The sequence below is a fragment of the Parasteatoda tepidariorum genome, chromosome 6 (genome assembly GCF_982258835.1).
Source record: "Parasteatoda tepidariorum strain Cologne lab strain chromosome 6, Ptep-v5.0, whole genome shotgun sequence".
Lineage (NCBI taxonomy): Eukaryota > Metazoa > Arthropoda > Arachnida > Araneae > Theridiidae > Parasteatoda > Parasteatoda tepidariorum.
Window position 1 is genome coordinate 53,697,020 of NC_141760.1, and position 24,740 is coordinate 53,721,759.

General features: G+C 27.1%; 2 protein-coding genes across 3 annotated transcripts in view; both read left to right on the forward strand.

Moving 5' to 3' along the window:
* The first annotated feature begins 83 nt into the window (after positions 1–83).
* O-fut2 (O-fucosyltransferase 2) lies at positions 84–8,397 on the forward strand. Of its 2 annotated transcripts, none has more exons than XM_016069556.4 (8): positions 84–274; positions 558–820; positions 2,353–2,599; positions 3,209–3,275; positions 3,401–3,704; positions 5,200–5,323; positions 6,681–6,899; positions 8,174–8,397. In XM_016069556.4, exons 1-7 carry the CDS (start codon positions 135–137, stop codon positions 6,832–6,834), a joined length of 1,299 nt encoding a protein of 432 aa, XP_015925042.3. In that variant the 5' UTR covers positions 84–134; the 3' UTR covers positions 6,835–6,899; positions 8,174–8,397. The 2 variants fall into 2 exon arrangements, with proteins under 2 accessions (XP_015925042.3, XP_015925104.3); XM_016069618.4 differs by having other exon boundaries at positions 90–274; positions 6,692–6,899.
* Positions 8,398–13,169: 4,772 nt separating this feature from the next.
* Positions 13,170–24,740, forward strand: part of rictor (rapamycin-insensitive companion of Tor) — a 55,169-nt gene continuing 43,598 nt past the window's right edge. Inside the window, exons 1-6 of the mRNA XM_087165865.1 lie at positions 13,170–13,407; positions 14,946–14,993; positions 16,386–16,536; positions 18,893–19,212; positions 24,044–24,213; positions 24,429–24,493. Of these exons, the coding sequence (XP_087021991.1) occupies positions 13,350–13,407; positions 14,946–14,993; positions 16,386–16,536; positions 18,893–19,212; positions 24,044–24,213; positions 24,429–24,493 (812 nt within the window). The 5' untranslated portion in view covers positions 13,170–13,349. The remainder of the gene's footprint in view (positions 13,408–14,945; positions 14,994–16,385; positions 16,537–18,892; positions 19,213–24,043; positions 24,214–24,428; positions 24,494–24,740) is intronic.

A 24,740-nucleotide genomic window follows, 5' to 3' on the forward strand; every position in this document is an offset into this window, starting at 1 on the left:
GAATAAAAACTCGTCGCCTTCAGATCAGAAATTCCAATTGACAAAGCTAAAAGCTAAATATCTATTTTCTGTAATTTTTCTTTGCCTTTCCCTTTCTCTAAAAATTTGAAGTTTAAAGTAGGATTTTGTTTATAATGCGCATCGTCGCTATTACTCTTTATATTATCTTATTTACTCGCCTAAGTACTTGCCAGTTAGAGTCTTGTACTCAAAATAATGACGAAAACCATTGCTACGAAAAACAATTTTCCACAATTAAAAATAAGTCAAAAAGGTACATTACAGTTTTGAGAGTTTCTTTCTCTGGTATTATTTTCTTCTAATCGGCAGTTCTAAATAGCAGGACTGATTAGTCAAAATAACTTAAGATAGTTTGATTTTTATCAAAATCAAGATACTAATTGTTCTTACTGGGAGAAATTTCCGTATCCTGGTCTTTTTTTTCTTTTTTTTTTTTTTTTTTTTTAATAAAAAAATACCATTGCATTATGTACATGTATACAAAATCCAATTATTTATAACTTTCATAGGAAAAGTACTTTTTTTTTTCTTTTTAGATTCCTGTTATATGATGTTAATCCAGGTGAGGGTTTCAACTTGAGAAGAGATGTATACATGAGAATTGCAACTCTTGTTAAAAAATTGAATGAGGCAACTACAGAGCATCAATGGATTTTGGTTCTTCCACCGTGGGGCCCTCTATATCATTGGAAATCAAAAAATATTAACTTTCAGTCACAAATCAAATGGTCAAAGTTCTTTGATTTAACTAGTCTTAAAAAATATGTGCCAGTAATAGAGCTACATGAATTTTTAAATGGTATTACTTGTCTATTCCTTTATTTTTTAATTTTATATGTATATTTTGGCATTTATTTACAGTTTAGTAAAGACACTTTGTAGATATTTTTGTTCACATCAACTAGCCATAGTTTTTAACTAGCCAAACTTTAGAAAAAAAATATGTATTGATTTGTCTGGTATAAGTTAGTATGCTAAGATATTTTATTTTACTTTATTTAATTTTTTTAGTTTCTTATCACTATACAGTTGTCACTGAAATTAATACTTTTTTAACACAGGAATATATATTTCATATAATTTTACATGGAAATTTTTCTTAATGGCTTAGTATTCAAAAGTTTCATTAATAGCTATAATCTCATATTTTATGCTTATTTTATTCTATAATGATTACTTTGTTTAGCAATTTTTAAAAAAATTAATTCAAATCCCACTTCTATATAATGTATTTTTCATTTTATAGTCACAAATACTATATTGAATTTGACTTTTGAATCAGCCGCGAACAAGGTTATAGGAATTAACATCAACTTTCATGAAAACAAAAACAAAGTTTATTTGAAAATATATGAACTTGAAAAATAGACTTTTTTCATTTTGTCAAGCAGAGTAACAGAAAGAAAGTGAAAAGAAAGACTACAATTTAACAACCTTTAACTCAGACTTGAATACTTTTATATTACAAATAAGAAATGTCTTTCACTAATGTAAGTTGAATGCCTAAAAAAACTTATAACCTAAAATGTTTTTCAAAAATCGAAAATTACTTTTACGATCAATATACTAATGATCTACTCTACAAAAGCCTCTTTTAGTATTTATCAAACAGGTCTATCATAACAAAATTTTGATGGTTTACCATGATTAAACCATCATCAAAAATCTAGTACCTTAGCACATTGCATGAATAGTTTAAGCCCTAATGTAAAACATTAATTTCTTATACATATGTTATAACATATGATCTTATATATATTATAACATATGATGAAAAAAAAACATCTTTAAAAAAAAAAAACTTTTTTGTTATACAAATATGTACTTTAAATATAAAACTGTGACTCCTGAAAAAAAAAAAAGGTATGTTGGATTTTGGTGTCATTGAGGTAAAGGACAGTGAGTATGTGTCCTCCTCCATAATTAGAAATCTATGTACTATTATAATACAAACAAATAAAAAATTTCATTAATCACCTGTGATTTAATTTAGCCAACCAAAAATCAAGCTAAACTGTAAAAAAAAAAAAAAATTAATCATTTTGGCAAATAGAATAACTTTTTTTTCAAATGTAAAGTTGAAAATTATTGTAAAATTGTGCATTGACTAAAGCTTTAGTCTACATAGCACGAAATATGCATTTTCTTTTTTTGTATATTGCAACTTTATTTAACTAACTTTTATGAACAATTCTGTAATAAATAAATCCACCGTTATAATTCGGACTGCAGTTACATGCTGAATATTTTACTGAAAATAAAAAGTAGATAGTAGCCAAAAATTTTAGTTCTGCCAGAATTGTTTTGTAATCATTATCTCATTTATTTCAGAGCATGGACCTGCTATTGATGATTTATACTATTTGCAACACTATGCTGAAGGTTGGACAAATGGTGCATGGGAAGAGCGTGCAAATATTAGGGAATGCATTGAACCTCCCCCATACAGAAAGTTTCAAAATGTTTTCAATGGCTGGTTTTGGGGATTTGATGAAATTTATGCAATGAACTTTCATTGTTTATCAATTCAAGGATATTCTTCAACTTTAAAAAATTTTTTGTTTCATTCTTCTGCCAGGTAAAGATTTAATAATGTCTTGATAATTAATTTTTTTGGCAGGGAGGGCGCTAAATGATTATTTTGAAACTTAATCTTATATTTTATTGTTATTTTTTTCTTTAATTAAAATCTATTTAATTCATAATAATTATGAAATATTTTTGAGTAATTAAGTTGTACAAATAGTTGTCATAAAATTCTATAGTTTGTGCAATTAGTTCTGGAGATATAGTAAAAAATTAATTTGTTTTTAGAGTTAGATAACAATCCAGGAGAGGAAAGAGTATGTCTATTCATAAAAAGTGCTTCTTTTATATTTTGAAAATGGCTAACATTTTTCAGTTTGGTTTGTTTTTTTTTAATTCTTATTTTATTATTCTACAATATTTATTTTTTCCTCCAGTTATTTGGAAATGATGTATCCTACGTTGTTCCCATTTCCAATAGTTTATTGTTTGTTCTTACTCACAAACTAAGCTTCTCTTCACTACTATTTATGACATTTAAACAAAATATCATATGATTAAAAGATTATTGAAACTTTTTCTTTTGATTTTAGTTGCACCTTATCTGTTTGATAATGTGCTTTTTAATTGTGCTATTTATATAGTCTTCCTTATTTTTTAGTGCAATAATGATTGACAGAGCTGAAGTGATTTTACATGATGCTTTTGGTGATTCTGAATATTGGATGGTATGCTTATTGTTTAAAACTGTTTTGCTAACTTCTCTGTTACAATAAAACAATGTATTTCAATTATTAATAAAGCTAAACCACCAATGTCTACCATTTTGCTTAATATTTTTAACTTTTTTTAGGTTCGGAGGAGTATGGTATTCTCACAAAAACTCATCTCCATTGGAAATGATTTTAGAAAACTTCATTTAAATTCTAGTGATGAAGAAGGCAAAACGATTTTAAAACCTGGCGAGTTGAATTCTCAGATTGTCCGTAAAGCCATTGGAGGACCTTATATTTCTGTCCATTTGCGTAGACGTGACTTTGTAAAGGCCAGACCTACGGAAGTGCCTAGTATTAAATTTGCTGCTAAACAAATAAAGAAGAAAATGAAAGATTTAAATTTAAAACTTGTTTTTATTGCTACAGATTCTACGGAATCAGGTAGCTATTCTGATTTATAAAAATTATGAATTGTTAAATTATTTAGTTAATACACTATCTACCAATAAGTATTTGGACACCCATGCAGTTAAATTTTAAAATATTCAACAAAAGGAATAAAATATTCAAGAAATTAATGAAAATTGTCTGCAAAGTTTTTTTTAATTAACCTTCCCCATTTCCTCATAAAGGTTTATTTTAAGATTTTTTTTTTTTTTTTTTTTTTTGACATTTGATGTGAAGTTGGATTAATAGTTCCTTCACATCAAGAAAATTTTGTTAAAAATCAACTTTATTTATTGCTAAAACGCTTTAAAGATTTTTTTTTCTTTTTTTGTATAAATTAAAATTTGTGAGATTGCAAAAAGTTTCTTGAAAAAAAAATTCATTTCCATTGTCAGGTAATTAATTATTGGTCAAGTTTTTATATTTTGCTTCAATTTTACACAAAAAAATCCTAACCTGTTTACTGCCTTAAAAGCTCTTTATTTTAGCATACATTATTAATCATAATCCTTTATAATTTGTTAAGAAGCTTGAATTAAATTTTTCTTTATTTCAAGGACAAAAATTATTTAATTAATGCTTTCAAACTGTAGTTACTTAAGGTGTAGTTATTAATTTTTTTGACTAATTTACATGAAAGGAATTAACTTCAATATTCATAAGGCAGTTATCCTAAATTGCCTGCTAATTTTAATTGAGTAATAAGGGAATAAAAGAAATTTGCTAGTTTGGGTTGTTCATTATGTAATTTTTCTTTTTATGTCATGGTGGCAACATAACATGAAATTTTATTAATCTGGTAAATCTTTTCTCCGTATATGAGGCCAAGTCCAAATGATTACAGCTCTTTTATTTCCAAAGAAAATTGTAATTCCAAACAAAATTATTTGATCAATTTTTGTTGAGTAATAAATGCTTACTAATTTTTTTTTTCGTTTTATTAATGCATTTATGTAGATAAAATGATATAAAATTTTAATTTAAATTTCAAAAATATTTTTAAGCAAATTTTTTATTTTACATTTATTGGTGAAGTTAACCTCATTTCTAATTAATATCAATTACAAATTATAAATATTTGACTTATATTTTAAAGGAATAATAATTCCTCATAGTCGTTTATGCTAACTGACTTCTAGTGTTTTCTACAGTGTTACCGATTATTCTAACCAAAGCTACCCAATACTCTAATGAATACCATTGTTGTGTCATCTGTTATATCTCTCTACTGTTATCTGACTTGGACTTTTGGTATAATATGCTTCTTCATTTTCATCTTCAATAACAAGTAAAATACTTTATAATCTATTTTATGTTCGTGTATGAGATAGGACTGAAAGGTTAATAATAAAATGTATGACAGAACTTACAAATTTAAGAAAAATTTATAAAATTAAGAAAAATTGATTGTCTGGAAAAATTAAAATATATTTCTGCATGTTTGAAACCCTGTGCAAATATTTAACAATGATTTAATTTGACTTTTCAGAGTTTGATGAGTTAAAGAAGATTATTCCTGAAATAAAGCGATTTGTGCCATCGAGAGAGTTGCATCAAGACATATTAGATGGTGGAGTTGCAATAATTGATCAATGGATATGTGCTCATGCAAGGTATATTACATTAGTTGTCACTTTTTTTTATTGATGAGAATTTTAAAATATTCAGCCAACAATTCATTTAAAATAGGAATTAAATTATGAAAATGTGAATTAAAATTATTTAATTTTTATTTTAACTGAATATTTTGATTTTTCATTTCGTTGGTACCAATTAACTATCACTTTTCAATTTTTTTGGACATTTAATTGGGTCCTATTATTTTTCATGCTGATTGATACTTTTTTAATTTTATTTTATTTTAAGTTATATTTTGTTCAGGCTTTTCATATTTCTATCCAATTCCAATCATACCAATTTCGATTTGAATAAAATTTTATCAATAGGTGCATGTCCTGCAATGTTTGAGATTGAAAAATTAAGTACTGTGGTATTAAAGAAAGACTATGTATAGTATTGTGTAAATTTAAAGCTCAATTCAAAGCTAGTAAACTTTAAACTGTCTAACATTATGTTGTGCTTTAGTCAAGTGAAAAGGGCACTTTAAAATTTTTAAATTCTTGTTTTGTTCTGCTAATATATTTCTTTAAGTAAATACAAGCGTGACCATAAATTTATGTTAAATATCAGTTTTCCTTGTATTCATTTACTTCTTTTTTTGCAGTATTTTAGTTTTAAAAAATTATTAATTTTTTGGATAATTAATATTCAAATGTTTAAGCAAATTACAATTTATATATTATTTTTTTGCTTTTAATTTTTTTTCTTAAGAATACATTTAAATAGCTATTTCTTTACTAAATTGAAATCTTTTTAATAATTTTTCTTATGCTTAGGGTAATTTTAATATCCCCCTTTGTTTCCTTTACAGTAATTTTTATATTATTTAATAGCCTTTTTATACCTTAGCTTGACTCCTAAAATTATACATTATATAAAGTTAAGAAATTGTTATTTTATACGTCTGTTAATCACATTTTAAAATCACAAGCTCCTCAAAAATTATTGATCATTAAATTTCATGTCATTTTTTAACATCTTTTTTGTCCAAATCTTTTATTTAAAGAAGAAATTATTTTCTTTTAAGTAGTATTGATATTAAAATAAGGTAAATTAAAATGTAAGATAACATTTTTAATAAACTTATTTGGCTGAGATTTAAAATTGCTGTTATTTTACTTAATTTTAATGAGATAATATACATTTTCTATTAAAGAAATGTCAAGTAATCACAAAAAAGTGGAGTGCTCTCTGTTTAAAAACTGAATGTTTATAAATTCTAAAATTATTTACTTACATATAAATCTTAATTGTTTTTAGCTTAATCTTTCCCTAAAAGAAAACTTTTTGAAAATAATTTTATATGCTTGTGTAAATTGTTTAAATTCTGTAAAGCATTCAATATTGCAGGTACTTTATAGGTACCTATGAATCTACATTTTCTTTCCGTATACAAGAAGAAAGAGAAATCATGGGTTTCCCAGCTGATACAACTTTTAATCGTTTGTGTGGGGATAATCAAACGACATGCTCTCAACCATCAAAATGGACTATTGTTTTTTGAACTATGTTATGTTTTTGAATTTAAGGAGAAATCTAACCAGTCTATACTGCCACAGTTTTGAAAAGGTATAAATTATTTCCCTTTACAAGTTTGTTCTATTTTGCTAATATGATATATCAATTTTGAGTTAATGTGAAAGATATTCAACATGTTTAGTTAAAACTAATTATTATTTTATGTAAACACCAACATTTAAAATTATTTTTTATTTCAATTTTTATTGTGCAACCAATTATTTTCTATAATATTGATTTAATAAAATAATATGAATATTTAATCTATTCTATTAAAGTTTTTTATTCACTTTTTGAATATTTTTTCCATGTGGCTGGAATTATTTAAGTAAATAAATTAACAAAAAAATCTGCACAGTTGCGAAACTAGTTTGTTCAAAATTACAATAATTTATAATATGTTGTGCCCAGGTACACTAAACTCTGGGCATAACTCAGTATGTACTACACACAAATTTTCAAACTTCACTCCTGCATTTGCAGAAAACCCATTTTTCAATTTTGTCTCATTGATTCTGAAGGATAAAGAAAGTTATACTTCTTGTTTAGTAGTTGACTAAATAAATTTATTTTGTGTGACACTGGTATTAAAGTACTGTTGAGGCAATTTCGCTAAAATCTATACAGCCTTAAGAATTCAAATGGTTTCTTAAGATTATTAAAATAACTCCTTCATTCTTTTTCTTCAAATATTATATATATAAATTAGATAATACAACTCTCCGCAATGTTACTTTCTTAGTTTTTTTATACCTCTATTTTTTATTGTTTATTTGTTTATTGTTTTTTTGTACTACAAAACTTCCTATTTTCTCGTTTTCTGTGTCCCAATTTTGTCTCTGACTATTATGATAAATTATTTTTTTTATCCAATAAACTCTTTTATTTTACTTTACTTTTTCTGACATTAAAGAGCTATGTTATAAAAAAGCTGTGGAATGTAACTTTTTGTAATGTAGCATTAGAATCTTTTATTTCTTTATTTTTAAAATTTTTCAGAGCTTTAAAAGTTCTATTTTTACTGTTTTTGCATTTACCATTTTTGTTTTCATCTGGTTAATCTCTTCTCCTGATTAAACCATTTAAAAATTCTATGCTATTTATGTATATTAAAGCTGTTAAATGTATATTTAAATATAAAAAAAATTATAAATTTGTTCTTGCCATTAAATCAGTTAATTCTTGGATTTTTTTCTCATTATTTTATTTTTATATTTGCTTTTGATCTTTAAAAAATAGTATCTATCATTCCTTTTCTCTTTCCTTATTTTATATAGCAATACTTATTTACATTTTACCTATAAGTTGTTTTTTTTATAATTTAGGTGCCAAGAATAAATTTCCCTGCTTTTAAAGATGAATTAGAAATTTGATTGTAAATGCTGTTACAATCCAAGTAAATGGAAAATAACTGGACATGAAACTTTAATTTCCTCATCACTTCTATCTCATTGATTTTACCGGCTTATTCAAAACTATTAAGTTGCATAAATTAAATGTAAAATATTTGTTATTGTTGAATAAAAACTTTATTTATTTTTACAAAAAATTGCTTATTTATGTTTTTGAGTAATTCTACAAATTCTTTGTAAACTTTTGTCTGCTAAAGTCATTTAATTGACAAATTTTTTATAATACTCATGTGTGTTAAAAAAGATACATTGAAAGAGAATAATAACCCTAAACAGTTTATTGCTCAATTCTATTCAAAAATTTCCTGTTTAAAATTCTAAAACTATTTTCTCCTATCACTTGAATTTAAAAGTAGACTTCTTTTTATTTGCTGCACACAACTGAGATGGCTTCTGCAATTTAAAGGATGAAAAAAAAAATTATTTTTCGTTCAGTAAAATAAATTTACATTATTCCCGCTCTTTCTTTCTTTTCTTCATGTTTTTATATCCGTTTCATCATCTGTCAAAGTTTGTATGCATACAGCATGTTCTGGCAGCTGAAACTAGTACAACATAATTGCTTCTTCAAATCAAGCTGAATTTTTGCAATAATAATTTACTGTCTGACTGAGTTGAGATCACAGACTAAGTCAAACTGTAGAATATTGTGTTGCAGAATCACTACAGTTCTGATACCACACAGGTGGTAATTGGTTTTTCTGAGTAGAATAAGCTCTAGTGAGAAAAGAGAGAGTTTTAGTGTTTTTTAATCATATACTTAATTGTTCAAAAATAATGTTTGATAATTTTAAAATAAAACCCTAACTTCCTTCCATGCGTTGTTTTAGTGAAAAACTTTAGCAGCAAAATAAATTTGTTTAAGCTCAAAAATTTTAGTAACCAAAATATTTTTACCTTTTGATTACATAAATAAAAGAAATATTAAAATATTGTACACTAATTAGAAGTGCACAACTATAGAATATGGAGTAAAATATTGCTTACAAAATTTTATCTTTGTATTCATCTTTAATTCTACAAAAATTGTACAGTCAAACTATTATAGGCATGTTTTCTTTTTTTATTTAATTGCCACTCTATTGCTTCTTTAATATTAACAGTGGAAATATCATATTTTGGTCAAAACAAATCTCATGTTAAGACTTTTTTTTTAGCACTTTTGGACAGATACGGGCATTTTCAGAAAATTTGACGGTAATATTTTAACATGAAACGAGTTTTAAAAGAATCGCTCTTTTCGAAAAATTTTAAAAAATTCACAAAGTGTCCGCTCATTGCTTCTTTAATATGGAGAGTGGAAATAAAATTTATTGAAAACAAATCTCATGTAAAGGCATACTTAGGGCACTTTTGGACAGATATGGGCATTTTCAGAAAATTTGACGCACATGCTTTCACATGAAACGAGTTTTAAGAGAATTCGCTCTTTTTAAAAAATTCACAAAGTGTCCGCACTATATTGCTTCGTTAATATGAACTGTGGAAATATCATATTTTGGTTAAAAAAAAATGTCATATTAAGACTTTCTTTGAGCACTCTTGGACAGATATGGGCATTTTCAGAAAATTTGACGAACACATTTTAATATGAAACGAGAAGTTGTTGTTCATTTACGTCGCACTAGAGCTGCACAATGGGCTATTGGCGACGGTCTGGGAAACATCCCTGAGGATGATCCGAAGACATGCCATCACAATTTTGATCCTGTGCAGAGGGGATGGCACCCCTGCTTCGGTAGTCCGATGACCTGCACGCGAAGTTGAACACTTTACGGTAGAACATTTTAACGAGGACCGATACAGCACACTCTCGGTCCCTAAGCAGACTGAACCAAGTGGTCACCCATCCGCACACTGACCACAGTCAGTGACGCTTGACTTCGGTGATCTGCTGGGAACCGTGTCTTAACGATCTGTCCACTGCGGGACATAAAACGAGAAGAAAGATCGATGAAGAGAATCGCTCTTTTAAAAAAATTCACAAAGTGTTCGCTTTATTGTCTCTTTAATATGGACAGGAGTAATATGATTTGATGAAAACAAATCTCAGGTAAAGATATACTTTGGGCACTTTTGGACAGATATGGGCATTGTCAGAAAATGTGACGCGCATACTTTAACATGAAACCAGTTTTAAGAGAATTCGCTCGTTTCAAAAGATTCCAAAAAATTCACAAAGTGTCCACTCTATTGCTTATATGGACAGTGGAAATATCATATTTTGGTAAAAACAAATCTCGTGTTAAGACTTTCTTTTAGAACTTTTAGGCAGATATGGGCATTTTCAGAAAATTTAACGGTAATATTTTAATATGAAAAGAGTTTTAAAAGAATTGCTCTTTTCAAAAAATTTTAAAATATTCATAAAGTGTCCGCTCTTTGCCTCTTTAATATGGACAGTGGAAATATGTTTTGATAAAAACAAATCTCATTTAAAAACATACATTGGGCATTTTTGGACAGATATGGGCATTTTCAGAAAATTTGACGCACATATTTTAACATGAAACCAGTTTTAAAAAATTCGCTTTTTTCAAAAAATTTTTGCTTCCATCAAGAAAAGACTCTTGCATGCGAATTCGCGATCGCAACGAACTATAGGGGGCGTTGTTGTATGAGACGCTTACCTGCGATTTCTATATGAACCGTCATTCAGTTACTCTGGAGACGTCGTTAATGTAGCGTGTAGCATTGCAACGTTCCTTCTTTAGTGTGGCTGATTAAATTTAAAAAAGAAAAATGCTTGATCTTCTTTCTTGTACAACCGAAAACAAAATGGTATCTCTTTTTATTAGAGAAGGAATATCCAAAACACATCGGAAAAATATTTGTATATTAACAGAAAAAAATATGTATATTCTTATAAGAGTTAAAACCTAATGCCCGAGAAATAGTATTACTAAATTTAATGATATAACATGAAAGGCCCATTTAAACTTTACATTCTATAGTTTTAAGAATCATATTAGTTCAAAAATTAAAATGAACAAAAAGTATACATAAGCCTCATAATTTTATGAAATTTAATTTTGTAAACAACGTTTTTTGACAACAATTTTTATCAAAAAATTTCAAGTTTCAATAAAAATCATTATTTAGAAACTAAGAAACGTAAAATAAAGAATGCTGACGAAACAAAAACAAAAAAACAATTCTTTTTTGTCGCCATTTTTAGTGCTACGAATATTCGTCTTTGGGATTTGCCAAAAACAAAACAAGATGCAATTTTATTTTTTCAGGAGGGAAATATTTTACCGAAAAAACGAAAATGTACCAATTCCCACAACAAAAAACTTTATCTTGGCAAACGTACGTTTTGGAAATGTTATTTCATTTGGAATCTTATTCATCAGAGTTCATATGGCGATATGATTGTTTTGAATCTATGCTAAACTCTATATCGGCTCATTTTCCACCGAAATCCAACTAACTATTTTGATTTTAAATAAAGTGTTTTATTTTATGAACTGTCGCAAAAATTTTAAGTGTAGATTGGCGGCACTTAAAAACCGCCAAATCTGTAGCGGCGGTGGCGTTAATACGTCGTAAGTACCGAATTTTTATTCCATACTTTTCTGAATCATATTATTTCAAACATTGGAATATACAAGAAGTATACATAAACACATAATGTTATACCATTTAATTTTTCAAAAGTATTTTGAGAACAATTTTTATCAAAAAATTATAAACTAAAAAACGGAAAATAAAGAATTCTTAGGATAAAAAAAACGATTTTAAGAATTATTAACATTGAAATAAAAACTTTCATATTGTTTTTTTTTTTATTATTCTTATAGTTCTTAATCAGACGTAAAAAAAAATTCTGTAGAGAACCATCATCAAATGAAAAAAAAAATATTTACAAGCAAATTTTTTATTGTAAAAATCATTGCACTTACCTGATTTATGATTCCCGGAGAATTCCAAAATGATAAGTTCCTTGTTTGAAAACTTTATTCTCAAATAATAGATACATAGTTTATACCTTCATTACTTTTAGATAACATACTACACAGAAAAATTTTATAATTGATATGAATTTGAATATGTAGCTAAAAACAGAATAGCTGAATTCTAGTTGAACTTATTCTTACAAAATTAAAAAAAAACTTACCAAGAAAACGATTTAAATTAATTAAGAATCAGCACAAATGGCACTATTTCAAGTAACTTGGATAATTTTTTATTGTTGTTTTCCGAATTATATGGATACAGAAATATATACTATTCTATAACGAAGAAGAATATGCTATAACTATTACAATTCTGTATGTTCTGAATTCATATTTATTCACTGGAATGACGAAAGCAATGTTGACTTCACTTTAATTCGTAATGAATTGAAGACAGAAGAAATGCATTTTACCTTAATACACACATCTGTAACAGTATCCGAAATCGGAAGTCATCAGTTGCAAGTTTGTTGATAATAGAAATTAAATATTATTGAGGAATTTTTCTTCAAATGTTTGGCGTGTTCTGTTCCTGAAAGATTTACTAATATTCTGGAGATTTTTTTCAAGTTCTTCGGCGTTTTCCTTAGGGAAATTTTGTTTCTTATTTGCTGCTAAAAAATGGCGTCTGATTCAGTCAATGACTTTGATGGAACTAAATGAAAGCGTGATAAATTAATGTCCGATATTTACAGGCTCCCGCTAGACGGCGTACTCGAGCGTTGCGATCGCGAATGCCTTTTGACATATCTCATTTTCTCAACGGCAATCGGAGGTGTGTAAACCACATCCAGTGAGAATGATCCTTATTTTCCTAACTTCTTAAGAGGTTACAAGCATTGAGACAGAGACAACTATTTTTTCCCTGTACTTCAACTTCATTCTTAACTAACTTTAGTTCGTAAATATAAAGTTTTATTTATTTTATTCTCAATACGATGAAAAAGTTTAACTTTTCCTAACATAGTCTGGACGTTTTTAAGTTTTTTGCCTGTCTGTGAAGAACGAATTCAACTGGAATACAAATTCCATTTTCCAACCTATCTCTTTCACTTAAATGGGATTGTAAATAATAAGTGAAATGTGTGTTGATCTTTTCTTTGAATATGGAATTTTTACCTGTTTAAGTGATGGCTAATAGACATAGTTTTCGGCAAACAAATAAACTGGGTGGAAAATATCTCAGAAGTTAGTGTATTTCAATAATATCAAAATTTATTTTAACTTTTTCTGTGGGGGAAGGCATCATCGTTCATTACCTGTTTGGTAACATTTTACTATTAAAAGTTCTGTATTGATAAACATTCAACAAAAAATATATATCCATCATTGTTATATATTGTGTGTTATTATGTTATGTAATTACAATTGATCATTTTATGTATTTGTTTTATCTGATCGGTTTTTATGGCTGTGAACTATTTCATGAGTGTTTAATAATTTCTAATATTCTATAAAATCTATTTTAATTGAAAAAAAATTTTCTAAAAAATCTTAATAACAAGTTTTCTAAAATATAGGTGATCAAGTCAGTACTCAATAGGGAGCAGGAGAAATTGCTCAGGGGCAATATTACAAATAGAACTTGCCGTTTCTGATTAAATAAAATTTAAGAATGTATAAAAATATATTTTTCTTCTTTACGGTGAAATCTTTTATTTTGTTTCGTGCATTTATTGAAAGAAATTATTTCTTTTTGGAATATTTATCAATAAACTAACGTTAACATTGTTGTATTTACTTGTCACATTTTATTTTATTTTCAATTATCACATTTTATTTAAAAAAAATTCGCAAATACACCTTGGCATTTCTAGTTGGGTTGCTAGGAGCAAGTATATTGATACTAGAGTGAATGATTCTAATTAATAATATTGATTTAAAAAATATCATATCTATTAAAATTTCATTTACATGTATGTAAATTTTTAAATTCTTATTAAAATTGTGTTACTTTATTGTAAAAATCAGTATAATTTTTAGAATTTTGCTACTGAAATCTTAAATGAAATTGGTTGTGTCCAGAGACTGGCCCCCTTGAATAAATATTTACTATGTTTAATGTTTTACTATGTTTAAAGTCTATCTCCTTTTATGAACACTTTTTTTAAAAAGCTTTCAAAATATGAAAATTTTCCTTTTTATATTTTGCAGCAGATCTTGCAAGGAGGTTAGTTTCAGGGCCGTTAAAACCAGTATCTGGTCTATACAAGTTGTCTAATTAAGCATTTTTTTAAATTTGTATTGTAAACATTTAAATTTGTTTCTCAAATTGGACACATCATTTTGCAATAACATGACAGTAATCCCTGAAATAATAGTATTATTATCATGAGAAATTTGAGCTCTAATCAGTTTCAAAATATGTAAAATTTCCAAATTTTCAGAAATTTTTTTATTTGTACATCATTTTAATTTCGAATTGCTTGTCTAAAAATAAATATTTAAATGCTTAATTCGAAATTTGCATTTAATGATATACTAATTGAAAACTCTTAAATTCAAAATTCATATGGAAAACTGAGTTAAAAATTGCCATCACTTCAGAAAATGATTTATTTTACAATGCCAAGGGCCCCAATTCTTCCACGAGACTCGTGAAAAAATTATATCACAGTGTAAGGCTCATAAACTACAAATATTTCTGTATCCTATATACTGGAAATTGCTATACTACTATCAACTGTAAAAAAAAAAATTTATACATTATTTTTTTTTTTAATTAGGAAGAAGAGATAGTGAAGAAGATAATATATACTTAGATCTTAATAAAGGTTTGCATATTTTGATCTGCTCAATTATTTATTGTTTCTAATGATTTTTTGTTTATTTAAAATTATATTATTGGATGAAATTTGTTTTTAACTTGCTGTTCATCAGATTATGGTTTTCATTCTGCAAAAAAATGTTTATATTTATTATTTTCTTTCAAAATTGATAATTATTGTACTTTTGGATAAACCAAAGTGGAGGCGATAAGAATTCAGAGCACTTTTTTTTAATCATAAAAATGAAACTTTAAAAATTTTTATCTGTATAAAATCTACTATGTAATGAATTGAAAATGTTATTCAGTATAAAGTCGCGTATCCGGAATCGGCGGGACTTTCCAAAGTCCGTATATTTGATTTTTCCGTATAATTGACCTCCAAGGTAAACAAAGCTTAAAATGATCTGAATCTAAGAAGCAGAAAATAAATAAACATTATTTTTCGGGCAATAATGTTTTAGTATTAGAATGATATCTAATCAATCATAAACAAAATATTATAAAAAAAATAATTATTGCTATTCTAAAAATAAATATAGAAAACGAAAAAAATTCCCAGTTATTAAAATATTAATTGCTCTCTCCACCATTTTGAACTAGAATGATTCAAGCAAGAAGGGGAAATTCCCGTCATTCAATAAGGTGGGTAGGTGGAGAAGAAAAATTAATTTCCTCCTTACTTGTCATTCAAGTTGAGGGCGGGGTAGTGACAAATTCTTATTTCCTCTCCTATCATTGGCTATCAATCAAGCATAAAGGCGTGGCATGCTAATTGGGTTCTCTTTATTTTTTCTTGTGTGACTAAAGGGGATTCCCCCTCCACTTTAACATTCAAAAAGGTTCCAGGAAATGCCTCTTTTACTAGCCAGCAGCATAGGAAAAAAGGGGGAGGGAGGGGACTCAGTTGTGCTCTTTTGAAAACAACCCCCCCATCCTTTCCTGCATTCCAGAGGAGGAGCGTCATGGTCTTAGTAGATCTTCTGTTGATTTATGGGTTCAATGCATAGATCTCTAGAAGCTGAGAAGGGGAAAAACCTGTCAAAAGACTTCGTTTTTTTTTTTTTTTTTTTTTAAAGGAGAGGGGAAGATGAAGAAATGTTTGTTTATTTTGATTGTTAAAAAGTGTCCGGGAAATCGACCCTTCCGGAAAAGGGACGTCCGGATATGGGACGTTACACTGTTGTATGATTATTGTGATAACGAATAAATGAATACTGTATTTGTAATTATGAATGATGTGTAGCATTATAGTAATAAGAAAATTACTGATTAACTAACATTTAGTTGTTAAAATTTTATCTGTTTGTAGTTTTTATCCCAACTAATCAATTTATTTTTAAAATATTTTGATTTAGAATTTATTTTCCTGTTAATAATATTTGTATTACTTTTATAGATGCTATTGAAGTGGTGCGGGAAATTTTATTTAATGTTGTGAATCAAGAAGTTACTGTTACTCGTAAATTAGGCTATTTAAATGGGTTTGTTAAATTTTGCTTAAAGGAGCCAGATGATTTTGGATTTTCTTACAAAGATATTTTCTGTTGGTATGTTTCATTTAAACCCTATATATTTAATTATTTATTAATGCTTTTTAGCAAATACTTTGTTTCTTTTATACAGTACTCTGTATTGAATTTTAAATTATTTAGAAAGCTATTTTAATTTAATGTTTATATTTAATGTATATAATGTATTTATATTTAATGTATATAATGTCTTTTTTCCCTTAGACCTTGTTACAATTTCTGACTTTTTTATGATGTAACATAAAAATATTTTTAATTCAGTCAAAGGATTAATTTTTGTAGTGAAATCTAAAAAGAAAATTAGAAGTTTTTATTAGATTTCGATATTAGAATTTTTATTAGAAGTTTTATATAGTAGTTTTTATTAGAACAGTATGAATCTAGTAATCTCTGAAATCCATGATTTTTGCTTTCAACTTGTGATGGGAAAGAAATTAGTTAAATTAGTTTTAAATTAAAGGGAAGACTCAGGAATTTGTGTGTATTGATAACATCACATTAAAAAAATTAAATATTAAGATCTCAAAATCCATAACAATAACTGCTGAAAAGGTAATTAGCAAAACCATGTGTATTTGCAATGAAGTCGGCTTAATCGAGTGTGTATACCCAATCCAATTGTTATTATACTACACTGCACTATTAAAAACATCAAGATTTTGAAAAGTTAGAACCAATTGCTGGTGAAAAAATGGCTGACAAGACAATGGATATACAGAGAAATCTTGAAGAACATAGCAATTATGTATTAAATATCAGTATTTTAAAATCAAAATGGGAATTCATAACAATAACTGCTGAGAAAAAGATAAAAAGTCACCTGAATTTATTTTAAATTGAGGTCATCAGATAGTGATTACTTAAATGAGACAAATAGTGATTACTCAACAGTGCTTCTCTATATTCCTGGGAATGTAATAACATATTAAACCATTAAGATTTCACAAACATGCGGAAATTATAAAAATAACTGCCAAAAGAATGAGCATAAGACCATGTGGGTTTACCATGGAATTGGGCATTTTTTAAATAAATAATTTTAGGCCCATAACTTTCATTTCTCTCTTTACTTAAGTAAAATATCTAAAACTTGATTTAATAAACCCTTAAGCAGTCTAAATTTTTGAGGTTATACTGTACTATTATTCTTGCAAGTACCAGAGTTTTAAAAATTTTACTTCATTGTGTTCATTTCATAGTAAATGATTTATTGGGAGTACAAATTAGTTCAGTCCATTTTTAAAAGATGGCTATGGCTGTTATGAATGTTTCATAGTAGCAGCTGGTTTCAGAGAGGTTAGACATCTGTCAATAATATTCAGTTTATATCGCTCCGAGTTTCATACAAAAACCCTGTTTTTTTACTTTGTTGAACATGTCGAATTTTGTGGTAACTAAGCAGCATTTGCGGGAGGTTTTATGTTTCTGCTTTAATTTGAAGAATGAATGCTGGTTGAAGTTTATGGTGACTATGCTCCAACTGATAAATCATGTATGGAATGGTTTCGACGTTTCAAGAATAATGAATAGTGTTGTATAATATGAGCTCCTACAACCTGGCGATTCCATTACGGTTGGCATAGGCTGCAATTGATTTGTTTGAGCCGTGCATTACAAGAAAAACGACCAGAATGCGAGCAAAGACATGACAAAGTTATTCTTCTGCATGATAACGGTCGGCCTGATATCGTAAAAGTCGTAAAAAATTATTAGGACATTCTCAAGTGGGATATTTTACCACACCCGCTGTATTTGCTGGACATTTCTCCTTCTGATTACTGGCTGTTCCGACGGATGCAGCACAATTTGGAAGGCCACCGGTTCACTTCTTTCTCAGAAATCAAAAATTGACTGATAGCTTGGATTGTGATACTTTGTAATTTTCACACAAAATTTACTTATGCACAACCTTTTCCTTTCTAAATATTTGATTCACTAATGAAAAACCAGCAACACCTCTGTCGTATTTTCATTTATTTAGCAAAAGTTATGAATAGTTAAAAGAAGCAATCGCCAATCGGGTCATATAGGCATATATATTTTTGTCTTGTTTCATGAAAAAAATTATACTAATAAAGCAAAAATTTTGTAAATGTCGTTACTATTTCAGCTTATTTTTGCTATCTGTTTTAAAATAGTGATTTATGTGATGTAAATCAATATAAAATTTCTACTTTTAATTTATGTTCCCAGGTGTAAATCACCAATACCATAGAATTCTCTGGCAATGGACTCTAGTTTTTGAAATATCTGTATGAAATTATTTGTTTTGAATTAAATTGTCTTTAATAAATTTTTAATTTTAAACAATTTGATTAAACAGATAACATTTCTTGCATAGTTAAATTGTGTGTATTTTTTCTTTCTGTTCTAGTTTAAGGCTCTCGTTGTTTCATGAAACATGTGAAGTACGTGCTGCAGGACTGAGAGCATGTCGATATCTCTTGCAAAATGTGAAAGCACTTGAGGCATTCTTGCAGATTAAACTGCAATTTCTTGTTTCTCGCTCTCTTGACATCTTGCTTGATAACAGAATTGAACGAATTCAGGCTTTGCGCTTGATGCGTAAAGTTCTGAGTCTTGATCCTCAGTGTTTCCCTCAAGCATTTTCTAATTGCTTGGTTTCTGTTGTAAATGAAGGTGCTCAAGAACGTGATATGCTTAGGCCTTGCCTAGCAACTTTGTCACAACTTGGTAATATTATGCTTCTTTTTCTTAGTAAGATTAAGTTTTCTCAACTTATGAATGTGTTACGGACATGTACTTATAAATACCTCTTATAAATTACATTTTTAAAACTTATATTTTATGCATGTAAATTATGTTTTGAAAAAAAAAATTGTGTATTGCATTTTTGTGTCTTAGACACTTCAAAAAAAAAAAAAAAGGAGTAATTAAACTAGGAGTATTAAAAAAACTGACATAAAAAGTGATATAATATGTAAAGTTCACTATTATACTTAATGTGTATTTTTTTAATCGATTTTTTTTATTTTCAAGCAGTTGTTATTGTTAACCCTTTGAAGCACAGTGGTACGACAGCGAAACCGCACTTTTTAAAAAATTATTCCTAGCGGCACAAAGGTCAATCTCCGAAACCAATAATATTAAAGTATTATTTTAACTTTACTAAACATCACCAGATAGCAGCACTACACTTAGATTATATCTTCCTTTGAAAAAAATAAAAAGTTTTCAAGGCCCTTTTTCATTACTACAAGTTTTTTTTTTTTTTACTCAATAAAATACAAAAAAAGTTTGAAGCATATCACTCAGATTTGTTGTTTATGAGCTTCTTTTGACACACAAATTTTTCCCAATAAAGATTCCTCAGAAAAGTATTTAATTTTTACCTTTATATTTTTTGGTTTCAGAGTGAAGCCACTGTGCCCCTAGAACATTATATCCACCAACACGAGTCTTTATACTTTTTCCCCCTTCCTTCACTCAGATAGTGAAGTGGGTAAAAATTTATTAGGGTTTTTTCTTCATGGGGCTTATAAATGGGGAGCAATGTGTCTCTTATCTATTTCTATTGAAAATAAAGTCTATTACTTCAAATTTCTTATCTGAAACAAGTTAATTCTGCTCATTTGAGTTCTTTTTGAATAAGCGAACAGTCGTATTTAGTTGATGCTATAATATCTATTTTCTACTATTAAAATTTTTCTGCATTTTATTTGTCTTAAAAATTAAGAATTTAAATTTTTTATTATTATTATTATTTATTTATATTGTTGATTTTCAATTAAGATAATCAATTTCAATTCAATGATAATCAATTCATTTTATTTCATATTTTATTTTTATTATTATACATTTTATTTTTATTATTATATATTTCTGTACTATTTATTTTATCCTGATATTGTATAATATATATTATATTTTACTTAGAATATTTTTTGTGTTTGAAATTCATGCGTTTTATTTTTCACTAATATATATTTTATTACATACTATTTTTGTATTATATTATATATGTTAAAGCCTTTTTTGGTCTTTAAAATTATATAAATAGTTTTAGTACTTTAAGTACTAAAACTATTTATATAATTTTTGTTTAAGTTTAAGTTTATTGTTTGATTTCTGAAAAGTGAAAATTTATTGTAAAAAAAGTTAAAAAAGATAATATTTTTTTTTCACATGAAAATGTTCTATGTGGACACTGGTTAACCACCGAAACCACCACCCCCTGTGTGGTGCAATGAATCAGAATTTTTTTTAAATGTCATTTTCCCATTCTTAGATCCTAAGCATCATAATTAGTTTCTCAATTTTAAAAAAATATGAAAATTTATGTTCGTGTGCCTCAAAGGGTTAAACTTAAAAAATAATTTGTTATCTCATTAAAATTACTTCACCTTTCATCATTTGCACTTGCTGAAGAAAAGCCTTTCATATTATCTGCATTTATTTTTTTGTTGATAACCTATCTATGAAACATATTAACTCTCATTGGATAATAAGATGGATTAAAACATCTAGACACGTGTTTTTATTCTTCATTATTCTGGAGGGCTAGATAGGATTTTTTTTATGCTCAAGTCCGATTTAATTTGACAAATAAAGGGCTAAAACTAACACTAAAGAAATTCGAAAGAGAAAAGCAAAATAAATATTATTGACATTACTTATTAAAGCATATGCTTCTTCCTAATGTTTATACTTAATATTTTTTTAAATTTTTTATACAGTTGACGCTTAATGTAATGACCTTTGTAGACAAAACACAAATCAACAGTATAACTTTTTGCTATATTGTGAAGATACAAATCTAGAGCAAATATTTACCTAAGATTCATAAATATTGGACTTATTTTGAGAAAAACATGCTATACATTGAAAGGAATTATGAAACTGATGAAATAATTGGCATTAATGCAGTTTTTTAACGTCCAAGTACAAGTATTAATATAATTCTTAAAGGTTATAAAATCATTCAGATCTTTTTCTAAATTTTAAAGTTTTCTTTCTCTAGAGTGGCGTAAATTTGAAACATCTTGTTCTTCTGTCTCCAAAATTACATCACGATTTTAAATTACTGTAAACAAAGTGCTTTTGAATATTTTAAGCAATTTGTGGTTTTCATTGCAATTTTTCTGCCCACTTCCTTTAAAATTTTAAATTTCTATTGTAAGCATATCATGTTAATCTGTTTACGATTTTTGCTTAGAATTATGCATCCAGAAAACTGGAATCCAAGCAAAAATAAAATCAAGAAGAATGGAAATACTACTTATTTTCACTCAAAAATAAATCAACTCTTACAAAACTTCACAAAGAGAGAAAATACAGTTTTCAACCAAGAAAAATATAATTGATGAATTTATTGAACACTTTAAAAAGAAATTCACCAATGTTATGACTGCCACCGAAAACTCCCAAGTGGTTCCACCAGGAGGATGCAGATGCACTTGTTGCTGAAAACATCACACACTTCTCCATATTGGAGACCATGAACATACAAATATTTCATTCCTTTACAAATAGTATCACTACAGATCTCTAATCCATTCCATTATTTGCTTTTACACAACAAGCAAATAGTAAGTTTCAAAAAATATCATGGCCCGAACTACACTGGAATAGTGCCTTTACACTCACAACAGTCAGGCTTACGCGTTCACTAAAGAAGGGAGTGCTATGACAACTATATAAACCTTCCTAACTGACCCTGTTTGTCACTCTGCACTCTTTTCTGTGGCAGTTAAAGCATCAAGCTGTGGAATCAATGGTTCATGGTTTGATCCTGGCATGTGCCAAGAACATCTTTCCTCACACTCCTCTACCTAAACTATATTTGAGATTTGAATGATAATATATAATGTTTGCCTTAGTCATTTAAGCTAATAGGAAATAATTGTTTTGGTCTAAAATTATTAATAAAGTTATTTATAGTTAGCATAACTTTTATGTGCATTATTGGAGACCATACTCTATTAAAGTATGTTTTATTTCACATGTTTTCTTTTCTTATACCATTTTATTTTATTGTTTGGTCAACTATTCTGAGGTATTATCATTTGTTATTAAATTATGTTTTAATACAGAATGAAATTTGTGGATGATCCCTTGTCATTCAGAGTTTTCAAAATTTATAAAACATTATTTTGAAAATTGCTAGAAATTTCTTAAATTAAGATATTCATATTGAATTTTTTTCATAAGTTACCAATTACGATTCACTACAAATTTGTGAAAAAGTTCTTTAAAATATTTTTCATGCATGCACAGTATGAAATGACCTAATTTTGTTTTGTATTTTTGCAACTTAATGTTGTTGTTGTTGTTTTTTTTTTTTTCAAACTTAAAAATGATATTTTTGCTATTAATTAAAAATTTGTTTTATTTTATTGAATATATTTACATTTTTAATAAAGAAATGTAAGCCCCCAAAACATCAGTTTTTCTAAAAAATATCGATGTTTCCATGAATACTTAGCTAGATTTAGGAACTTTTATGCAGTTATTGCATATATTAACCAAAGTAATCAATATAAGTTACAAGCTTCTTGCTATATTTTCTGACTAAAGTTGTTCAAAAACATTTTTTGCAATCATAACATCTGAAATCTTTAAACCTTATTGATGAGTATGAGAAATCACCTGACATAAACACTTTTAAAGTTGTAAAATATATCTCAAAATATTTGAGAAATTTGAAAGAATATCAAAAATTCAGAATATCTCTTTCATTATTGTAGGGTAGTGCTTGTGAGTAAATAAAAAATTTTGTGTCACATTTATGAAACTTGATTACTCAAGCATAATTTTACTTAAAAAATAATTTTTTATAATCATTTTTAATTAATTTGACAATTTAGAAAAATTTTATGTTGTAAATTACAACAATTTTTACATATAAAATTGTACAAACTTTACTTTTAAATTAAATGAATCCAAAATGTAAACGTAATCAGTCTAATAGTTCTTGAGAAATGAAATTTTATAATTTTATTAATCAGAAGCTATTAGGCTGAATTAACTCAAAGCTTGTATCTGCCGTTTGAAATTATGTAGTTCTAAATGAGTTAAAAATTTGTATACCTTATGATTTAAAATTTTTTAATCCCTTATTTAATCAAATAATAAAAATGATCTTACAAATTTATGCTATATGCAGAAATTTCTTCGAATTAATGATTTTTAAGATCTGAAGAAATTAACCGCAAGTGGAATGATTGCAAATGCTGTCCAGGCTAAACTGTTCAGACCATATCTTTTAGATTGTGGTTTTACCCCATGTTTTAATAGCCAAGAATTTTTTCTTTCAAAATTAAAACTAATTATATATTAATGAACTTTATTACTACATATTTAAATCTAGTATATGTTAGTATAAAAATAAATTGAAGTGTATATTCTGATGAATTTTTAATTAAATATAGTTTTGTTATGATTTTCAATTCATTGGCCTAAGTTTGTCTACTACGTAAATGAAATTGTATTTTTTTAACTGTAAAAGTGTTACATTTAATGTAAAAGTTGTTTTGAAGTAGATATTAATCTTTTTTATTTGCAGCTTTACTCAATCCTCGTAGCTGCATAGAAGCTCATGGTGTAAATGCTTTAGTTCAAAATGTTGTAGAAAATACACAAATCCAAGCTTCTGAAGCTGTACTAGGTGTTGTGTTCCATCTGATAAATCATCCTAAAACAAGACTTTTAATGCGGGACAAATTTGGTTTAGAGGTAAGAAACTTCGTATTATTTCTTGTAATTTTCTGCTTGTTTGTTATAATTTTCTTTCCTAAAATTAAATTTAAATTTTGTTTTTTTAAGAAAGATACATTTTTTGGCTATTTTTATTGTTTCTAATTATAAATTTGTTATATCCTTAGCCATCATTTAACTACTATTATAGCATTGTTTCGATTTATTGTATATTTTGTTATTTTATTTTTCAGAATTTGTTAGCTCCTTTCACTGACTGCCATTATCGTTTTCCTAATTCTACTGAAGGAACTGCTAGGTATGTTTTTTATTTATTTATTTATTATATTTTATTTAAGTCATATCTTCAATGCTGTAACTCTGCTATAAAACTCAAGATAAATTAAAATAAATATTTCAGTCTTGAAAATAAATGCCCAATGATTCTAAATATTAGAATTGCTGTATTGAATTTTTAATTTTAAAATTGGGGTAGATTTAACTGTATTAAAGAAATGAAAAATTTTAATTGAGATTTAGGAATTAAATTTTTTATATTTCTGAAT